At 39.5% G+C, this 18136-nt stretch overlaps 1 protein-coding gene across 2 annotated transcripts; it reads right to left on the bottom strand.

The window, feature by feature from the left end:
* LOC110398909 (zinc finger protein 3-like) lies at positions 6751-17637 on the bottom strand. 2 transcript variants are annotated; one of them, XM_021396958.1, is made up of 3 exons: positions 17436-17634; positions 10675-10873; positions 6751-9614 (listed from the first exon to the last, which is right to left on the bottom strand). In XM_021396958.1, the coding sequence occupies exons 2-3, from the start codon at positions 10829-10831 to the stop codon at positions 9019-9021; spliced, it is 753 nt and encodes a 250-aa protein (XP_021252633.1). In that variant the 5' UTR covers positions 10832-10873; positions 17436-17634; the 3' UTR covers positions 6751-9018. The 2 variants fall into 2 exon arrangements, with proteins under 2 accessions (XP_021252633.1, XP_021252632.1); XM_021396957.1 differs by having other exon boundaries at positions 6752-9614; positions 17489-17637.

The following is an 18136-nucleotide window of genomic DNA, read 5'->3' as shown; positions in this document are numbered from 1 at the left end:
AATTCTCCATTCAGTATTATGCAGGGTGTGAAAACAATAATAATCAGTCTTTGTCGGCCGTAAAGTCTCTGATGCTCATCATGTTCTAATTTGAACATCCTTCACCAACTTCCCAAAGACTGGCCTCTTTCATTTACAGAGCATAAGAAAAGCTTTAGTGGTTTAGATCAGTGTCCTTCCTCCTGCCTCAGGAGGCTCCATTTAAAAGACAACAATAGAGTCTACCTCTAGCAGCCACAGTGTTAGAGGGTACATTCCTACATATTCAGTTTATTAAGCCCTTAATATGGGCTTAATTATAATAATAATGGATCTGTTGTCCATGAATGTGCAGTGTCATTTTGAACTTCTTGATGATAACCTTCGGTATTCAAATGCTATTCTAGCTATAGTCTCCCTCTATCTGTGAGGTGCTGAACATTACTCCTCTTTCTCAGACCTGTATTTAAAAAAGAAAAACCAACCTTATTCTTCTGATTAAAGTTTCAAGTTTTCCTTCTCAAGGGCTCCTCAAATGCAGCCCTATATTTCTGCTCTGTATTCTGTAGAAAATAAATAGTCATAAAATCCACAGCCAAGATACCAACTTCAAAGTAAGTAAGTAGTTACTCTGTATCTGATAATATATCTAATACACTTCTCACAGAACAGCCTTCAGAGATCTCTCAAAGATAGATGCCTGAATCATGACAAAAATATATATTCTGATTTCACATCTGTGTACAGTGTTTTGTTTTTTTTTTTTTTAAATACCCATGTTTAATTTCTTCAAAAGAAAAAGAATTTAACATGTTAGATCTCCTCTGAGGATGCCATTCTCAGCAAAGGGAAATTTATAATGACGGTTCATTAATGTTCTTTATCAGTTCATTAAAGCTGCTTGTGCACTATGTTTATGAACATCTTTGATAAACACTTGGATTTGTTGTGCATGAACTGTTGATGAATAGTCATTAAACTGTCCCTAAGTTTATTCATTATGAGTGCTTGTTAATTTCCCATGAATTATTTTTAAAATTCAGGCTGCTCTAGGAGCTATCCATAAACGAAGAACAATCTTTCACAGTATGTATTACTTATTAGAAATACATTTTAAAAGTATTTTTAATGATTAATGCATAGGAAGTGTACTTTGTTTAGCAACTTAAAGTTAACAAAATTTCAGAGAACTACAGGAAACTACACCATAGTTTGGAAATACACAAGGATTTATAAGTCAACTGACAGCTAAATTAAATCTATATTGCTACAGAGCAACACTAAACTTCTTGAGTATGTGTGCAAGAACATCTACATTTATCTAGCACGTTGAACACCTTCCTTCTCCACATTAGGAGAATACTTTATGCTCTGAGTAAAGGTATGTAACACACACTCGGCACACACTTGTACTGCCAAATTTTAAGTAAAGCAAAACCTTATGCTCAAAAAACCTCAGACACATCAGAATTACACTACTACATTTCCTTGTCCTCTGCACAGCTGCCACTACTCAATTAAGTTAGTTTCTTCCCTGACAGCTTCTAAAGCCTCCACTATCATGTGGCATTATATTATTTTGACTGTAGGACAGATCAGAAATTTATGATTTAGATTTATATTATTTACTTTGTAGTGTGGTAATAATTTAGACCTTGCAAAGCCCTATGCTGTCACAGATAACGGTTAGCACATGAATAGCTCAGAGGAGTTTACACTACACTCACATGGCTTGTCTCCATTACACTGCTGCCACACCCATTATAAAGCTTTTTCATTAAAATTCTATTTTATTAGCTAAACAATGAATATTGAAGGTTTGTCCAATTTTCATTAAACTGTTTTCTACCCTGATTTTAACTTCTTCTTTTGACTGCTGAGCAGAGAGTATTTTTCACAAATATTACAAATAGAGTTTCTGTACTGTTTCCATTCAATGAAAGAAAGAAGTAATGGAAAGAGTGCAACTAAAAGAATGCAATAACCCACTTTATCAGTGTGATGCAATGGAAAGCACAGCAACTACAACAGAGCAGCAAGGTACTAGGCTGCAGCAAGTGAGGATTCACTCAAATGTAACAGCCAAGGACACAGAAATAAACAAAAGTTGCTGCTTGCCTTCAGAGGGCCTCAGCTATACAGAGATATCCACAGGCATATCCCTGCTTCTACTGCCAACCCTTAAATGAGGTCTTGGAAGGGGTGGATCCTGGTTCCACCCCTTCCAGTCACTCAGGTGCATTGCATGCACCTGAGCTCCGCTGGGTTGGCCCTGCCCTCCCACCAAGTGCTCAATCACTGGTTCAAGATGTGACTTAGCATTTCTGCTACAATCAGTCTCACAGCAACTGATGCAACTGGAAAAAAAGTCACATAGGTTACTCATGATAAATGCTATAAAAAAAGCCAAAGTTAAAGTTAAAAAGATGTGCAAGTGACTATTAAAAAAATGTGTTTGTACATTGAACAGTTTCTGAATAACTGGACAGAAGCAAGAGGTATGACAAAGAACACAATCAATGTAAAGAGATCAGAAACAGATAAAGGTTTGTGGATGCCCCTTCCCTGGAGATGTTTAAGGCCAGGTAGGATGCAATCCTGGGCAATCTGATCTAGTACTTAATCTAGCAGCTGGCAACCCTGCCTGAGGCAGGGTGGTTGGAACTTGATGATCTTTGAGGTCCTTTCTGACCCAAGCCATTCTATGATTCTATGAAATTCACTGTAAAACTCTAAGTGAGATGAAACCCTTTAGGCCTCATTGTCAGTATATCATAAGTACAGTATTTCTTCTGACTTCAATCTTAACTTCGTATGTCTAGCAATACATTTGTGTAAGTAAATACTGTCTACACTAATAAATTTTCATCTATTCAGTAACATCGATTTTTATCCTCTGTAGGCTACACAGAAGTCATTTAAAATAAATTAGACACAAAACATGCACTCTTCTTATTTCTGTGTTATAAAACTGGCAGTTAGTATTCCCTTTCCTCTCTTTAAGGACCCAACTCATTCACATAGAAAGGATGTTCATAACTTCAGATAGGCTCTCCCATGACCCATCCAGGGCCACATACACCTCAGATCTGATGCACAGAATATGCATTACTCATACTGATACTCAAAATCACTTATAAATCCACACATCCATTGGAGTCCCACAAGATTAAGTAAAATACAAGAAACTCAAATGTAGTTTGAGTTGACACAGTTTAGCATCTAGTCAATAATATAGGAAAAAGGGGTATTCACTCTCAGTATTTGAAGCAAAAATTGCCTTAATGTTTACAGGAGTTAAGCTTGTATAACAGAAGGCAGTATGAGTTAAAGCTACTTAATTTAATAAATTAGGCACTTTGTCATTAATTATCTAAGAGAAATCAAAAGCGATATCTGCATTTTCATATGTAAGGAAGTGTCACAGAGTTATCTCTAGATCTATCTGTGTCCGTGACAGGTGGACAGCAGGCCCACCGGCCCAAAAGAGGGGGTGGAGGAGGGAGGTGTAAATGGTTTGTGGGCCGGTTTGGCCCAGTTCTGTGACGAATGGAGCAGGGAGACCCATGGACCCACACCCCGGGGAAGGGGAAAAGGGAAAAGGGGGAAAGGGAGATGGGCCTAAACACAGAACAGCAGCGATGATCTGAGGACGAAAGCTAATTTACTAAATATGATATTGGTATGCAAGATAACACAATATAATACAATATAAGTGGAATTGAGGCTAATGTGTCAAATAAAATGAGAGTGTCCAAAACTGAAGGCCTTACTCTAGAACTGAAGGCGAAACAGGTAGACATTCCACTGCTGAGATGAACAGCAGAACAAAAGAGCATCTCGTGACTTGTGAGGAGTTTTATCATTCCCTCTGAATTCAAAGTCCTCTGGGGTATGTAGTTCTTCTTCTCTTCTGAGAACCAGGCACCTGGAAAATTGGCAGTCCACAGAACTGGAGCATTAATTTTTTAACTCCCAGTGCTTTACATGATGTTATGATGTGGAATACCGATAACAAAGATCATAAAACCATGACAGGAAGTAATTCAAGAAATAAGGCTCATTGAGCAAGAATACCCCACAGATTCTTTTTCTGGAATAAGCTCCTTTGAAAGCAACATTTGGAAGAACAAATTATTAAAATGTACACATGTGGAAGTGGTAACTCTCAATAAAAGTTGTGAAAGAAGACTTAACAAATCAGATGAAATACTTATAAAGGAAAAAAAGTAGTACAATTTTTAACCCCTGAAGACTTAGTAAGAGCCAAGACCTTCCACATTTGTGAGCTTTTTTCCCTATATTACGAAGTAAGTTGGAATATCTGGCAACACATTGTTTTCATTTATTTCTGTAATAACTGATTAAAAGAAACCTAAACCTGATGAAGTCAATACTCTCCCATGAAACAGACTTTTTATTCTCTTGGTATGACTATAAAGAAAAGGAATTCAAATAAATTCAAATAAAAAAATTGCACGTAGCAGAAGTTGCTAAAACACAAACACGAGTATTTGAAAACATCAGAAATACCTTCTGTATAGTAAAAACTGATGTTTGCTTAACTGTATTAGTAAGTGTTCGGTTTGCCCTTACCTATTTATAAAGGATTTTAGACTCTTCAGCTCCAGGCACAGAACATTCTCCAAATGCTTGTGAAATTCAGAACTGTGTCTTCTTGCATATTTTTAATCCTCCATCCTGAGAGACATTGTACCCCACACGTGCATTCTGTAGCACTATAGTTATCTAACTATAGTAACAAAAGAAAAAGCCTGCTAGGAGAAGCAGATTGCCCTACCAGGCATTACTGGAGCAATGAAGCTTTGGAAGTTCAGAAATCGATGTTTTGGTGGAATACGCTGGGTGTAATAACTTGACCGCTAGGAGATATCTTCTTGGGACCACGGGGGAGAAGGAGAGTGGCACTCCTAAACGTCTCTTTACTGTCCCTGACAGCACTCAGAAATATCCAGAGCTATACACCCACTCACATTTTTTGCCCACCATTCTGGAGTGGCAACCCTAACGGAGTTCATTTTAAAGCATAGTTGTACTCTGCACTTTGTACAAGCATGTAAGAAAAGCCATTCTTGGTAACAGTAGCTCCATTGTTAATAGCATCATCTTTAGTTAATTTCTAGTCTGAAATTAATTTTTCTATCCCGCAGTGTTTGTTTTCAGGTTTTAAGAGCCTTATCTTGAGGACTGAATCACAATTACGACTTTTTCCCAGCAACTGGCACCACGCTATTAGAAGACAAATAACTAGAAAATTATCTGGATGATAGAAATGAACACTTTGGCCCTTTTCTTTCAGAACAAAAAATTATCTCAGTGTCCAAATACAGATAAGATCATCCACAACGGCAATATGAGTTCTGACACTGTAGTGATTTCCTCAAAAAAAATGCTGACACCTCAGTTAGGAGGTCATCCAGCTGAGATGGGAAGAAATAAAGGTTAGCCATCTACTATATATGAGTGGATTTATGCAGAGTGAGTGCAGTCTCTCTTTTTCCCCCAGCCTCCACTGCTTAAATTTATAAAAAACATGACTCTGAAGTGAGATAACTTTAGTACTTGAAAACCAAATGAATTTGTATAGAAATCTATCAAATAAATAGCATGTTTATTAGATATTAATTTAAAATTGATATTGTCCAAGATTTACCACTTACTATCAAAAGAAAACTTATTGTCCTAATTGCTCTTTATAATGAAATATTGCACACTCCTCAAACTCTCCACATAGTCTAAATTAATCGACAATTTGTCAGCAATCTATATCAGAATTAATTAAACTAAATTATTTACAAAATAACTGTTGCATAGACATTCTCTGTTGTTCAGAGCACAAGAAACTGCTAGTATTCTCCAAACGATGGGAACACGTCTATTACTCCTGCTTCCAGATCTGGAATGTATCTAGTTCATATTAATTCTAGTTCAGCACACAGAGCAATATACTCAAATTTTCACTCCTCTGAGGGTCTGAATTTAGGCATTCAGACTTTTCAGATTTACTACTCATAAAGAAGCTCTATCTGCTGGTCCAAATCAACCAGGATTTCTCTTTGTCTCTGTGTTGCAAGTTAAGCTTAACGGATCACTCAAAAATCAAAAATAACTGTTTCAAGAACAAAAAGAAAGACCACAAATAGAGTCCGTTTAACTACCAAATTTCTAGAACAGCCACAAAAACCTGCACTCATCTACTCCAATGATGTTGTTATCTGATATAAAATTTCATATCTGAACTGTCCATTAAGCATGAGGAAGATCTGGGAAAACTAAGAAAGGATTTCAGAGTGGAAAAGTAACAATAAAATGCAACTTATTGGGATGATACAAAAATTAGGGACATAAAGACAGGCACTAAATCACAGAATCACATAATCATAGGGGTTAGAAAGGACTTTGAGAGACCATCCAGTCCAACTCCCCCGCTAAAGCATGTTCCCTAGAGTAGGCTGCAAGGAGAAGTGTCCAGGGGCGTTCTGAGTATGTCCAGAGGAGGAGACTCCATAACCTCAGTGGGTAGCCTGTTCCAGTGCTCTCTCAACCTCAAAGTAAATAAGTCTTTTCTTATCTTCAGGTGAAACTTTTTATTCCAGTTTGTGCCCATCACCCCCTTGTCCTGCCACTGAGCACCACCAAAAAGAGCCTCGCTCTATCCTCTTGACACCCACCCCAACCTCTATTAATTTTCAAAGGGGTCATCTTCGTTAAACGTTTAGATTTATTGTTCAATCCAAAATTCATTAAAGCAAGACTGAAAATTGATGCCCAGTGTACAACTTAACAGTTGCAATAGGCAGAGTGCAGTCATTGTCACTAGTATCAAAGCTCATGCTTGGCTGAGAAATGCAGATGTTGGTGGATGCTCATGCATGTAAGCATGTATGCTCACCAATACAACTGTTGAGCATCACCAATCCATCACAAACAAGGGTTGTAATACTTAGCCTTTAATGAATTTTAAGTTAATTATGCTTATGTATTGTCCAGATACAATATACAGACTTTATATATATATACTCAAATAAAGATTAAAGCCCCAAAACATTATATCCACTACAATGAAGAAAAAAAAAAAAGTAAAACAGAAGTAGTCAGTTGTCAAAACACAAAGCTGAAGCTTCATCTCATTGTAAATTTTATTTTTCCACATAATTCATATTTACTATTATAACAAATATCATTTAAAGGAGCAAGAAAAAAAGATATATATATATTACATAAGCTGTCAATAATACCTGCCAATAATCTTATAAGAGAACAGAACACAACACAACAGTTAAGATGGAAGAATAAGTGAACTCAGGCTTCTAAAAATGTGCACAAAGTGACTGCTGGATCAGAGATAACATTATATGAGGCTTGAACTCTATTATCTCTAGAGGTCCCTTCCAACCTCTTCTGTGATTCTGTGATATCTGAGGTATCTGTGGTATCTCAGAAATATTTTAAAAAAAATCAAGATCTCCTGATTCTGAAACTTTTTCCAGACACTTTGGATGGCAGGTGCTGTGAAAGGAGGTAAGAAGAAGTATAACTTCAATAAACATAAAATATGTTTATTAATATACAAAAATAGTCTTCTGGCATTATTACTGCTAATTACATCCACAGGAAAGCTAACACAGCCCTAAAGCAAGGTGGACTCACATCAAGAAAGCAGGCTGTAATGACAGCTGCTTCTCCAGCATGCTTTGGTACCTCAGAGTCTCTCTCTTGATCCTTTCACCTCAGTGAAAACTGGTTAAACTACTTTAGGGAAGGAATTGTAGCATACATCAATAATCTGATATCTGCGGACCCATAAGATGGGGTCCAACTTCAGCAGAGACTACTCAGTTGGTGAAATTCAAGAGGGGACAGAGAGAATGAGACAGTCATTTCAATTCTTAGTAACTTCCCAATTTTACATTAAATGTGTAACTGCATAGTAAAAGTCCTCTTTTTATTTTTGGTTTGAGTATCCTGATGATTTCCATGACAGTAGAGACACTGGTCTGACATGTCTATCTTTAAGTCCAATTCTCAAGTAATTGCCTTCTCTTCAACTAGATAGTAGGTAAGCTGGGAATTAAAGACTTCTAGGAGATGACTCCTAGCATCACCATCAAAGATGTTCTGCTGACGCCAAGGACTTACAGAGATCTATAAGCACTGGGTGGGAAAGAATGGTTTGTTTTGATGTTTGATCAGGTGCTGATCCCTTCAGAAACCCTGGATGATTACAAAAGGCTAACGTTCAGAAATGCCTTGCAAGTTCACAACCCAAAAACCATTAGAAGGTGAAAAACTTCTAAAGCACAGTTTTAGAATATTTTCCCTTTCAAAGCCAATGGAAGTGACACTTAGGCTTTCATAATGTTGCCCATTAAACTACTCAAAACATCTGTCTCCAGTAACTTCAGTATCCAGACAAATGTTAGTCCACACTCTACAGTGAGAAACTTAAGTTTAACATTTAAGTTAACATTTATTTTAAACCGAATCATAAAGGCATAGATAGACAAAGTAATTAGCACACGGTCACCCTGTAGCTGAACCTAGAATCAAAACTGTACCAATACAAGCACATAGTTCTCATCTTCGCCAGTAATCTGTCCTATTTCTCTCTCAAATACTATCTTTAAAATAAATTCAAACTCCTATTTCCATCTTAACAGAAGCTTATATGTTAGAAGGGAGATTCATTCTTCAGCCACAGGATTATCTTAGCAATTAGCTGATCTTCCAATCACGCTCTTTGCATTGGGGGCTACCTACCAGAATTCAAGAAGCATTTGGACAATGCTCTCAGAAATATGATTTGAATTTCGGATAGTCCTGTGTGGAGCCAGGAATTGGACTCAGTGATCTTGTGGGTCTCTTCCAGCTGAGGATATTTATAATTTTACCTTTGCCAATCTTAGACATTACCTGCACACAACTTTATGTTAGATCAGGTGAAAAAAAATTTTAGACAAGTTGGTACTTCTTCCTTATTCCTTTGGCTCCCGTTTACTGAGGCCCAAAGGATCACATTCACAAGTGAGCATGAGTCACCAGCTCAGAAGCACGGTAGAAACGCTGATTGCATTGTAAGCACATGTAGGGCTTCTTCTCCCTTTTGTGAGTCCTTTGATGGATAGTGAGCCCAGATCTGCAAGTAAAATGGTCACCGCACTCTGTACACTCTAATGATACTTTCTGCTTCTGGTGCATCTTTTGGTGCTGAATCAGAGCTGAGTTGAAGTTGAATACCCTCTCACACTGTGTGCACTTGTGAAGTGTTTTTGCACTGTGGGCACGCTGATGATGGAAGAGGCTTGAGCTGCGGCTGAAACATCTCTTGCACACAGTGCACTCATAAGTACTCTGCCCTGGTGAAGGTCTCCCTGAGATCACACTGTCTTGGACGTCTCCCACATTACAGCATCTCTTCCTGGATACCACTGTCTGTTTCTCCTCAAAGGCTATTTGCGAACTGGCATTTTGAGACTTTTCACCCTTCTGATAACCTAGGTCACTGTTCTGGCAGATGTTTTCTCTTTGACTTCCTGATGACACCTTCTGCTCTTCTGCATGTACCAGCCCCTCCTGTTCTTGATTCTCCGCTTCTTTCCCAAGTCTACCAGCCACTGAAAGTTTAAAAAAAAAAAAATGAAAAAGAAAAAGCACTTTGCTATTGTCTATAAACAGTAGATGTAACTCCTTACCACCTGCATTTTGGAGCTAAGAATTCTAAGCAGACTAGTATAAAGATATGAAATGAATAAAATGCAATGAAAAAGTAAGTTTTAACATCTCAGTGATAGCGAATAATTTACCCTCAGCTTTCAGAATTTAATTTACAATTGCAGTGAAAGAAATTTAAATGTGCTTACATATATGAAAACCTGATCCGAATCCAAGCTGTACAACTAAGACCACAAGTTTCATTGTGTTCAATATTACAAAAAGGGTAGAAATACGTTGTGCTTGATATTTTCAACGGCATTGATACTATTTTCTATTATCAAAGAACAGCAATCTTACCAGTCTTTAGAAGACACAAGAGGACACTGTAACCATTAATTTGACCTCTTGCAATTGACATGCTTAGAAGGTTGAATCTAACTCAAATAAACATGTTCTGTTTCAAATAATCATTAAAAATGCAGCACATGGATTACTTAGTATGCTTATACCTACATACCTGAGATATGCAGCAAGCCAGATGGCTTTCTACATTCTATTCTATAAAAATAATGCAAGTTACAACCATCAAGTCTGTCCCTTGAAAAGTCTGGGCAATCTTGCCTGGTAATGCCTTAGGACAAACACAACTGGATAAAATCTACTTTCTTCCAAATGTATGCAAATCCCCAGATTAATGCATGAGTGCGGATTAATCTTTTATCCTCCTTTAAATCAAAAGCCTCTTGCTTTAAAGACAAAGATGGAAATCTGTCCCCATAATTTCTATTTTCATTTTCTTTTTTAGTAAGGTGCCAGACATGAAATGGATTTTCTGGTATGAACACCTGAACCAAGGTTATTAGAACTGCCAGACTCAGAAATGTTAAAGATGAGCCAACTGATGAGGCCATATTATTGCTAAATCCTGCACTGGAAGGATTTCTGGCCAATCCTCAGCATTTTTCTCCATGTTTTCCTGTATAAAAACCTACATGCTCCCGTATTTTGTATGCTTACTACCTAGCTCCTTAAGGCGGTCTTCTGTAACAACTGTTAGCAGATAGTATTTGATTTTTGATTCTTTCCCTTCTCCTTCCTCTTTCTGGGAGTGTTCTTCAGGCTGTGGCCAGTTAAGCTGAGAGTTAGAAGACTCGCATAATTTCACAGCATCTACCATCTTTCACAGAAGTCACTCTTCAACCTTGGAATGCTCCGTAACCTGGAAATAAATCAAACACATCACTGTAGAGGCAAGACCTTCAGATCAGAAGGAAGAGTCAGAACAGGCAGAACATCGTTTCATTCCAGCACAAGGAATACACACTGCTTGATCCTACATAGCATTTCTTCAACTGAATCAACGCTAGAATATATGTCTTTTCTCAGTCTACTGAATCAAATTTGAATTCAGTTTTAAGATTTTGATGCTAGCTCCTACATCTACTGTGAGCAATGCTAAATAGACTCAGTCTATGTAAAGGCTTCTCAGTCAGTCCTTCCCTTCTCTGTCACCTTCATCCACATGCACTCTTGGGTGAATCATACTGAGATTTTATTTCCAAATACTTCAAAGTTCCAATGAAAGTTACTTTTTAAAATGTCCACTGTCTTTTTGTGCCTTTAATTTCTGCTTGTATAAAGGAGAAAACAATCCTTTTACTTTTAGAATTGAATTAAATGCATGAATATTCACAAATAGTATATGACAGAAATAAATCTACAGATAATGGGTTAGTTATATATCTCGGGAAAAAAAAGTTTCATTTCTGTTTTTTCAACTTTTGTTTTATCAGTGGAAGAAGTAGAATAAGTCACATTATGTTTAAATTTTCAAAGTGCACCTGGTAGATTTTAATTACCTACTTTCCTACTTTGTGACTTCATGCCAGAACCTCAAGCCTTTCCATTTTTGCATGGGACTTGTTCTACATTTCAGCATAATTCACAGCATGCTCAGAACCTCCAAGTTCCCATCTAGCATGAAAGAGGTCCTCTTGCAGGTACTAAGTTGACCTACTTTATTTTGCATAACATGGGATCCTGATACTTCCACGGCTCCTTGAGTTTTCAGACCCTAAAGCTCTAAGGTGTCCATATGAAAAATGCAGATGATTGTACTTCACGTGTCAACGGTTTACAGGCGTTCAGCCCGGTTCCGTGATGAACGGGATGGGGGACCCACGGACCCACGCCCCGGGAAAGGGAAAAAAGGGTAGGGAAATGGGCCTGAGAGCAAAGAACAGCGGCAACAATCTGAGGAGAAACAAACTAATTTACTAAGTAAGATATCGGAATGCAAAACAACACACTATAATACAATATAATTACAATTTAAGCTGATAAATCCAACAGAGAGAGAAAGAATGTCCCAAAATCAAGGTAGGCCTTACTCTACTACCGATGACAAGACGGCTGGGGAGTGAGGTGCTACCAGGACGAGAGATGGGAGGAAAGAGAAAGGACGAGGTCTAGTGATCTGCAAGTTTTTATCTTTTCCCTCTGGCCGGAAATGGTAACAGAGGAGCAAAGTACCCTGGGGAATATAGTAGCCCTTCTCTTCTGAGAACCAGGCACATACACTACATGATGTTATGATGTGGAATACCAATAACCGAAAATCACAAAACCATGACATTGTGGAAAGCTAAGATGGCAAAAACTTTAAAGGCCTACTATATACAAATTACTATCATAGGCAGGTGGAGTCACAAAGACATAACAGTTCCACAGTTTCCTTCCTGGTCTCAGAATAAGTACTCCCTCTCATTTCTGGCCCCCAGCCGGTCCTAGATGGAAATGTTAAGTCAGAACAGATGCCTTTTCTAAGTCTCTGACTTCAACTTATAATTTCAATTGTCCACAAGGCTCAAAGGTACCCTCAGCCTCCAAGCAGCATTATTTTCTGAACAGCTAGCACTGCTTCTCCATGCTGATACTTACCTCTTGCAGGACAGCTATTTTGACTCTGCCATTATCTCCCCAGTGTTCAGGTTACTACATAACTCTCAGCCATTTCTGGTGAAAAGCAGATTATTCTAGATGACTAGCAGGTTTTACACCCATTCAAAGTCAGCCAAATAATCTTCACAGCTTAAGCTGTGGCAGCTAAAAACTTTCCTAGACTGAGAAAAAAGGAGAGCAGAAGAACCTGCTGGTACCAAGTATCTTGACATTTTGCCATGCCAGCAAAGAACGACTAACTACTCCACTGACATGGATCCTACTTTTCTCATAAATTAATGACTTTGTCTTACTGATCCACAAGATTTACAGTTTATGCCAGTCTCTTCCCAAATTTCAGAGCTAAACCTGTCTGTTCCTCACTATAGGTACATTGCTTCAAAAGTAATGCCTCCAATTTATTTCCATAGAAGGTACAAAGATATAAAGAGCACAATAACTCTATTTGATAAAGCAAATTCTCAGCTACAAAACACTATTGTTAACATAGTCACCATCATTAGCTATGCATTCTTGCTAGCGACATACAGGAGCCTAAATGCCAAGTTTGTAAAAATCTTCACCAGTGGAGGTGACCTACTGTTGTTTCACAGTTGCTACGACAGCGTCATTATTAAGATGCACCACCCATCACCTCACAGTGCTCATATCCACTGCCTGGTCTCCGTAAACATTAAGCAAGAGTCAATGAACATCAATGGCTGTCATTTTTTCCGCATCTTGAAATTCAATTACACATTTGCCTCATATGCACTTCCATGTCAGACACCATTTTGGCAGATTGCCCTTCCGCTGCCATCTATCACTCAGGAACAATATATAACAGAATACTCTTGGGAAGGTTCAACCTCTACTGCCATACACTACCAACATCCACCTCTGATGCTGTGGGCCAACATAATAAGAGACATTACTTTTGGAGCAGCCCTTATATTATATTAAATCATAAAGTAACTGACATTCCAGTAATGGCATCTAGTTCTAACACAATTGTCTGTGTCTTGTAGGCAGTCTTTTCACCCCCACATCAAATTTGTGCAAAAACTGCTGAGCCTTAGTATTTTATATCTGGGGAAAGCTAATCAAATCTACTTTTGCAACTTAGAGTCAGCAGCAGCGTGAAAAAAATATGGATGGAATAGGCAGGGCAAGAAAACATACATATACTAAGAAATGTCACCTGAACGGACCCCTCAAAAAAAAAAATTACATGAGACCTTACTCTGACTTTCCACAAGATTAAGAAAGTCTGAAACAAACTAGAACTCTTCCATACAAGGCTCCGAAACAGAGATCATAAGATTCCAATAAATATTGGTTATCTAGAATTTCTGACTCCTTTGGATGTAATCCAAACATAAAGTATGTGACAATTAACATTTCTGCACTTTACAAAGTACTGTTTAAAAGATACACTGCATGAATTTTCATGTAAAAAGCTGCATAACGTATAGTCTTTAAGACTCATTCAATATTTAGAGCATTTCTAAAAGCAATTCTCCATGGAATTCCAGAAATATATTTTTACTTTATAAAATTAAAATTTACCCGATTATTTCAGATTCCATTTTAAAGCTTCTGTCTAAGCATATACTGATAGAAAAGGACAATACATAAGCAAAATAAAAATGTAACACATTTTATTATCTCACTAATGAAAATCCAAGTTTACACTGTTGGGACAGCTCTTCCTTAGAGGTATAATAGTGTTTACATATGTCATAATAAACATAAATTATAAGAATAATAACATTTTAAATAAGTATTTTCCCCTCACTGTTATTTAGAATTTATGTTTGCAAAAAGTGCTTTTCCATCTGTGGCAGCTAGAAACCTACTCATACCAAACTGTCATAGAAAGTGAAATGGTGGATCTTCGGTCTCAGCCAGTGTGGTAGTTCTTAAAGCTCAACTACAAAAGACATATAAAAAGCGTCAGACAGTAAATGCTGTCACCTGCACTAACTATGGACTCCTGTATTACCAACTGCAAGCTGTATTTAGAAACACAGTGCTACGCTGTCTCAGTCTGTAAAAGGAAGACACGCTTAGTAAACTACTCCAAGAGCTAACTTAAGATCAGTGTATTCAAGTTCTGTAGTGTAAGAAGAATGCAGAGATGCACTGGCAGAACGTTAACAGAAGAGTTTGCAAGTTTCAAAATAATTCTGACCTCGGTAAGGAGGGGCTTTCCATCTGATTTTACCGTACTTTTATTCTCTTTCTCTAGATGGTATAACTTACATATACAATACGTCCTTGTAATAGTTTGACTTACAGTAAATTTTAAGTACCATAGCATTAAAAATATGGTCTTTTAAAATAAGCAGAAATCAATGCAATCTATTATGTAGATACATGAGAGCCCGGACTCTGGCTGCTGTCCGGGAAGGGGAGGTCAAGATGAGGTGCACAGGAATGTGGTCCAGTGAGGGAGCACGGGACCACAGCCTGGGCTCAACCCCCCTTCCCATGTGATATATACGGGTTTCCCAGCTCCACAACCGAAGTACAGTGCTACTGAAGAGTCAGCTCTGAGCCTCTTCTCCACGTGTTAAGAGCTGGGGCCGCCAGGTGAGGGCGCCCAGGCAGAAGCAATCCAGCCAAACGAGGGGAAGGAGGGCTACTCCTGAGCGCCCATGGCGGCTTCTGTAGTATTAAGGGTGTGGGTCTGATGAGTAGCTAGTTGAGGCAACCCTCCCACTGAGTCAAAGGTGGCTCAGTGAGGCGACAGACAGATCCGGAATTGCCGCTGATAAATGCACTAGCTGCGTTAGCGCTAATATCTCAAGACTAGGCAGTAACTAACAATTCTCTGGGTACTATTCGCCAAGTAGGAGGCACAGTATCTTATCGAAAGAGGTATCCCTGCTAATGGGGACAGAAAGATGAATCAGCTCCACCCAGGCCAGTGGAGTTATCTCCTGTCAACAAAGCACTGGCAGAATGCCAGATTTATGCTCTTGACCAAGTGGGACTGAGTCATGCGTGCCAAAAGGCAACTTAACAGGGCCTGCTGTGCTGTTAATTACGGGGGGGGTGGGGAGCAATATTCAATTCACAGATGACGTTGCTCTCCCGGCTTTACTGAAACGACATCTTCACTAGAACATCAGACTGAGGCCGCCACCCCATGCGCCATTCAGTCGCTACAGCCCCCGGGCTTTAGGTGCTTTGGGAAGCTAAGCAAGTTGCTCGGCTCCCGCCTTTGTTCAACCCCGGTGCAAGATAAACACGTTCATTAAATCACATTCTTGCTTAAGCTGTAATTCTCTGCTGCTTTACGGTCATCCTGTGTTTGACGCTTTGACACAGCAAGGCTGGTGACTACACCGTCTGGCGGGAAGCTGAGCCCATGGCCTGCTGCCTCGGGAGGGGTTCGCGGTGCCAATGAGAGCTGCTGTGTCCCCCCAGGTTCCAGCTGAAGCGGAGTTTCTACGTCTGGGAACGCAGCTCAGATACTAAGCGCCATGGGGTGGCTGTAGGGGAAATGCAGGAAGCGCTAAGCAGCCCTGCATGCTACCACACCAAGGAATACTTCTACAAATTGTTCAGCTGCTTAACACTTCCATCACGTTTTCAATTTTGCTGAGATTCTCTCTGAGAAGGACCTGTTCTGTGTCCCAGACAGAAAATGTAAGACCATGACAGGCAGTTCAAAAGAATACGGAGGGCTAATTATAAGTCCAACACGAATTGAGTCCAGGATATTTCAAGAATTTTCTCTCGTTGCAGCATGTTGCTGCATCACCTCTCCAACTCTCCCTCTCCCCGTGCACTTTGGGAAAGCAGATCTAAAACAGTGGGGGGGGGGGGGAAGGAAAAAAAAAAAACAAGCTTGATTTAAGATGTGGGTCAAGCTGATCTTGATGTCCCAGCCCAGCTGCCGAAGCACATACAGAGGCACCGCAGCTCCCCAGGACAGAGGAGGGCAGGAGCTCCTCGCTTCTGCCCAGGCAGGATGCGCAGCCTGCTCCTCGTCAGCCTGCAGCATTCTGCCAACCAGCAGGAAAATCGATGAGGCAGGCTCATCTGAAGGCCGAGATTACTTCCTCCAAATAGGATGAAGCACTTAATACTTGAGGGTCTGATGAGGACTGGTGATAGCTGAGTCTGCAGATAGAACGCAAAATCCATTTCTAAGCCTAGTCAACCTACTCAGGTCCCGGCTCCTTTCTGTTCAGCAGCTTCCTGGACAAAGCTTTCCCTTCTCACTTCATTAGAGATTTCACCTCAGTAAGAAAGAATCAAATTCAGGACTTGATAACAAACATCCCTCCCCCCCGCAGGTAAAACAGTCAAGGGCTACTTAAGCTAGAAAAATTCTCTTAAGAGTTTTTGTCCCAAAACTCAGTGCAGCCGAACATTCAGTGCCCCCTGTTGCAGGTTTTTCTTTACAGTAGGCAAAGGTGAGGCCTAAGGATTGTTGCATATGGCAGTCTGCACACAAGAACTTTCCTCAGAGATCTCTTAACTGTGATAGAAAAAATATAAATGGAAAGGAAAAGAGATACAACTTCCACTGACAGACTGTACTCAAATAAACAAATGCAGCATTTACAAAAAACATCGCAAGATCTGTAACACCATCGCTTGGAGTTCTATTCACACATCCTCAAAATGTTACGAACCCCCATATCTTATGCTGCATGCGGCAAAGAGAACATATTAGTGTTAACACATCAAATGTTGTTGCAAACGAATTACACACACGTATATCAGTTAAAGAATTCATGAGATCGGAGTGTTGATACTGACAAAGGTCAGTTTTAGACTTAAAGTCAAACCTTACTGAATGCATCCACTCCGATGGCACTTACTGTTGGTGGTGAGTTCTCATCCACTGTTAAGCACCAGCACCATGAACACCAACCTTGTGATCGCAGCGCCTCGGTGCTGCGGGACTGTGCTCCCTGCGGCTGCTAAGACACGACCAAGCAACAAGCCCAAACAGCCTTGCTACGCCACTTCTCCACTCCAGCCAGTTTAGGTTTTAAGCTCTGGGCCCTCTCCTGCCCCGCCCCGGTTCCGCTTGACTCCTTTGTCTCTCCAGTCTTCTTCCTGTAGCGCTGCTGGCAGTCCCCAGGGCTCGCATTGTTCTGGCCTGGAGGCCCGGGCTACATGAACGCCTCCCGGCTGCTGTGGCCGCATTGCTGGCGTGCTTGTGCTCAGCTGGCTGTGCCACCGCGGTGTCTCTGAGCACTTGCAAACGCTCGCTGCTTACACTGTTTTAGAAGGCTTATATTCAGGTTAAAATCAAGCTAGTATTATATTCAACACATTTTTAATAAGGAGATGTTACTGGCTCTGTTTTGGCTGCTGTGCATATCCTCCTGCAGTTTATGTAACTTTCCATTAATATATTTAATATTAATGAACATGAAACATTGAATTTATGTGTTTGTTAACACTTAGAATTCATGAAAGTGGTTTCCTCATATGTATAGAAAAAGCCAAGTATACACGCTACTACAGATTGTAAAATAAATAGTCCTGGAGTCAGTACATCACATTACATCTT

This window comes from Numida meleagris, chromosome 4 (genome assembly GCF_002078875.1).
Source record: "Numida meleagris isolate 19003 breed g44 Domestic line chromosome 4, NumMel1.0, whole genome shotgun sequence".
Classification (NCBI taxonomy): domain Eukaryota; kingdom Metazoa; phylum Chordata; class Aves; order Galliformes; family Numididae; genus Numida; species Numida meleagris.
Note: the sequence above shows the minus strand (reverse complement) of the source record. Positions and strands in the feature narration are given on the sequence as shown.

Coding starts and splice junctions, on each gene's coding strand:
- LOC110398909 (XM_021396957.1), bottom strand. CDS start 10,831: ATGGTAGATGCTGTGAAATTATGCGAGTCTTCTAACTCTCAGCTTAAC. Junction 9,615..10,674: donor AGACCGCCTTAAGGAGCTAG/GTAGTAAGCATA, acceptor TTAAACTTTCAG/TGGCTGGTAGACTTGGGAAA.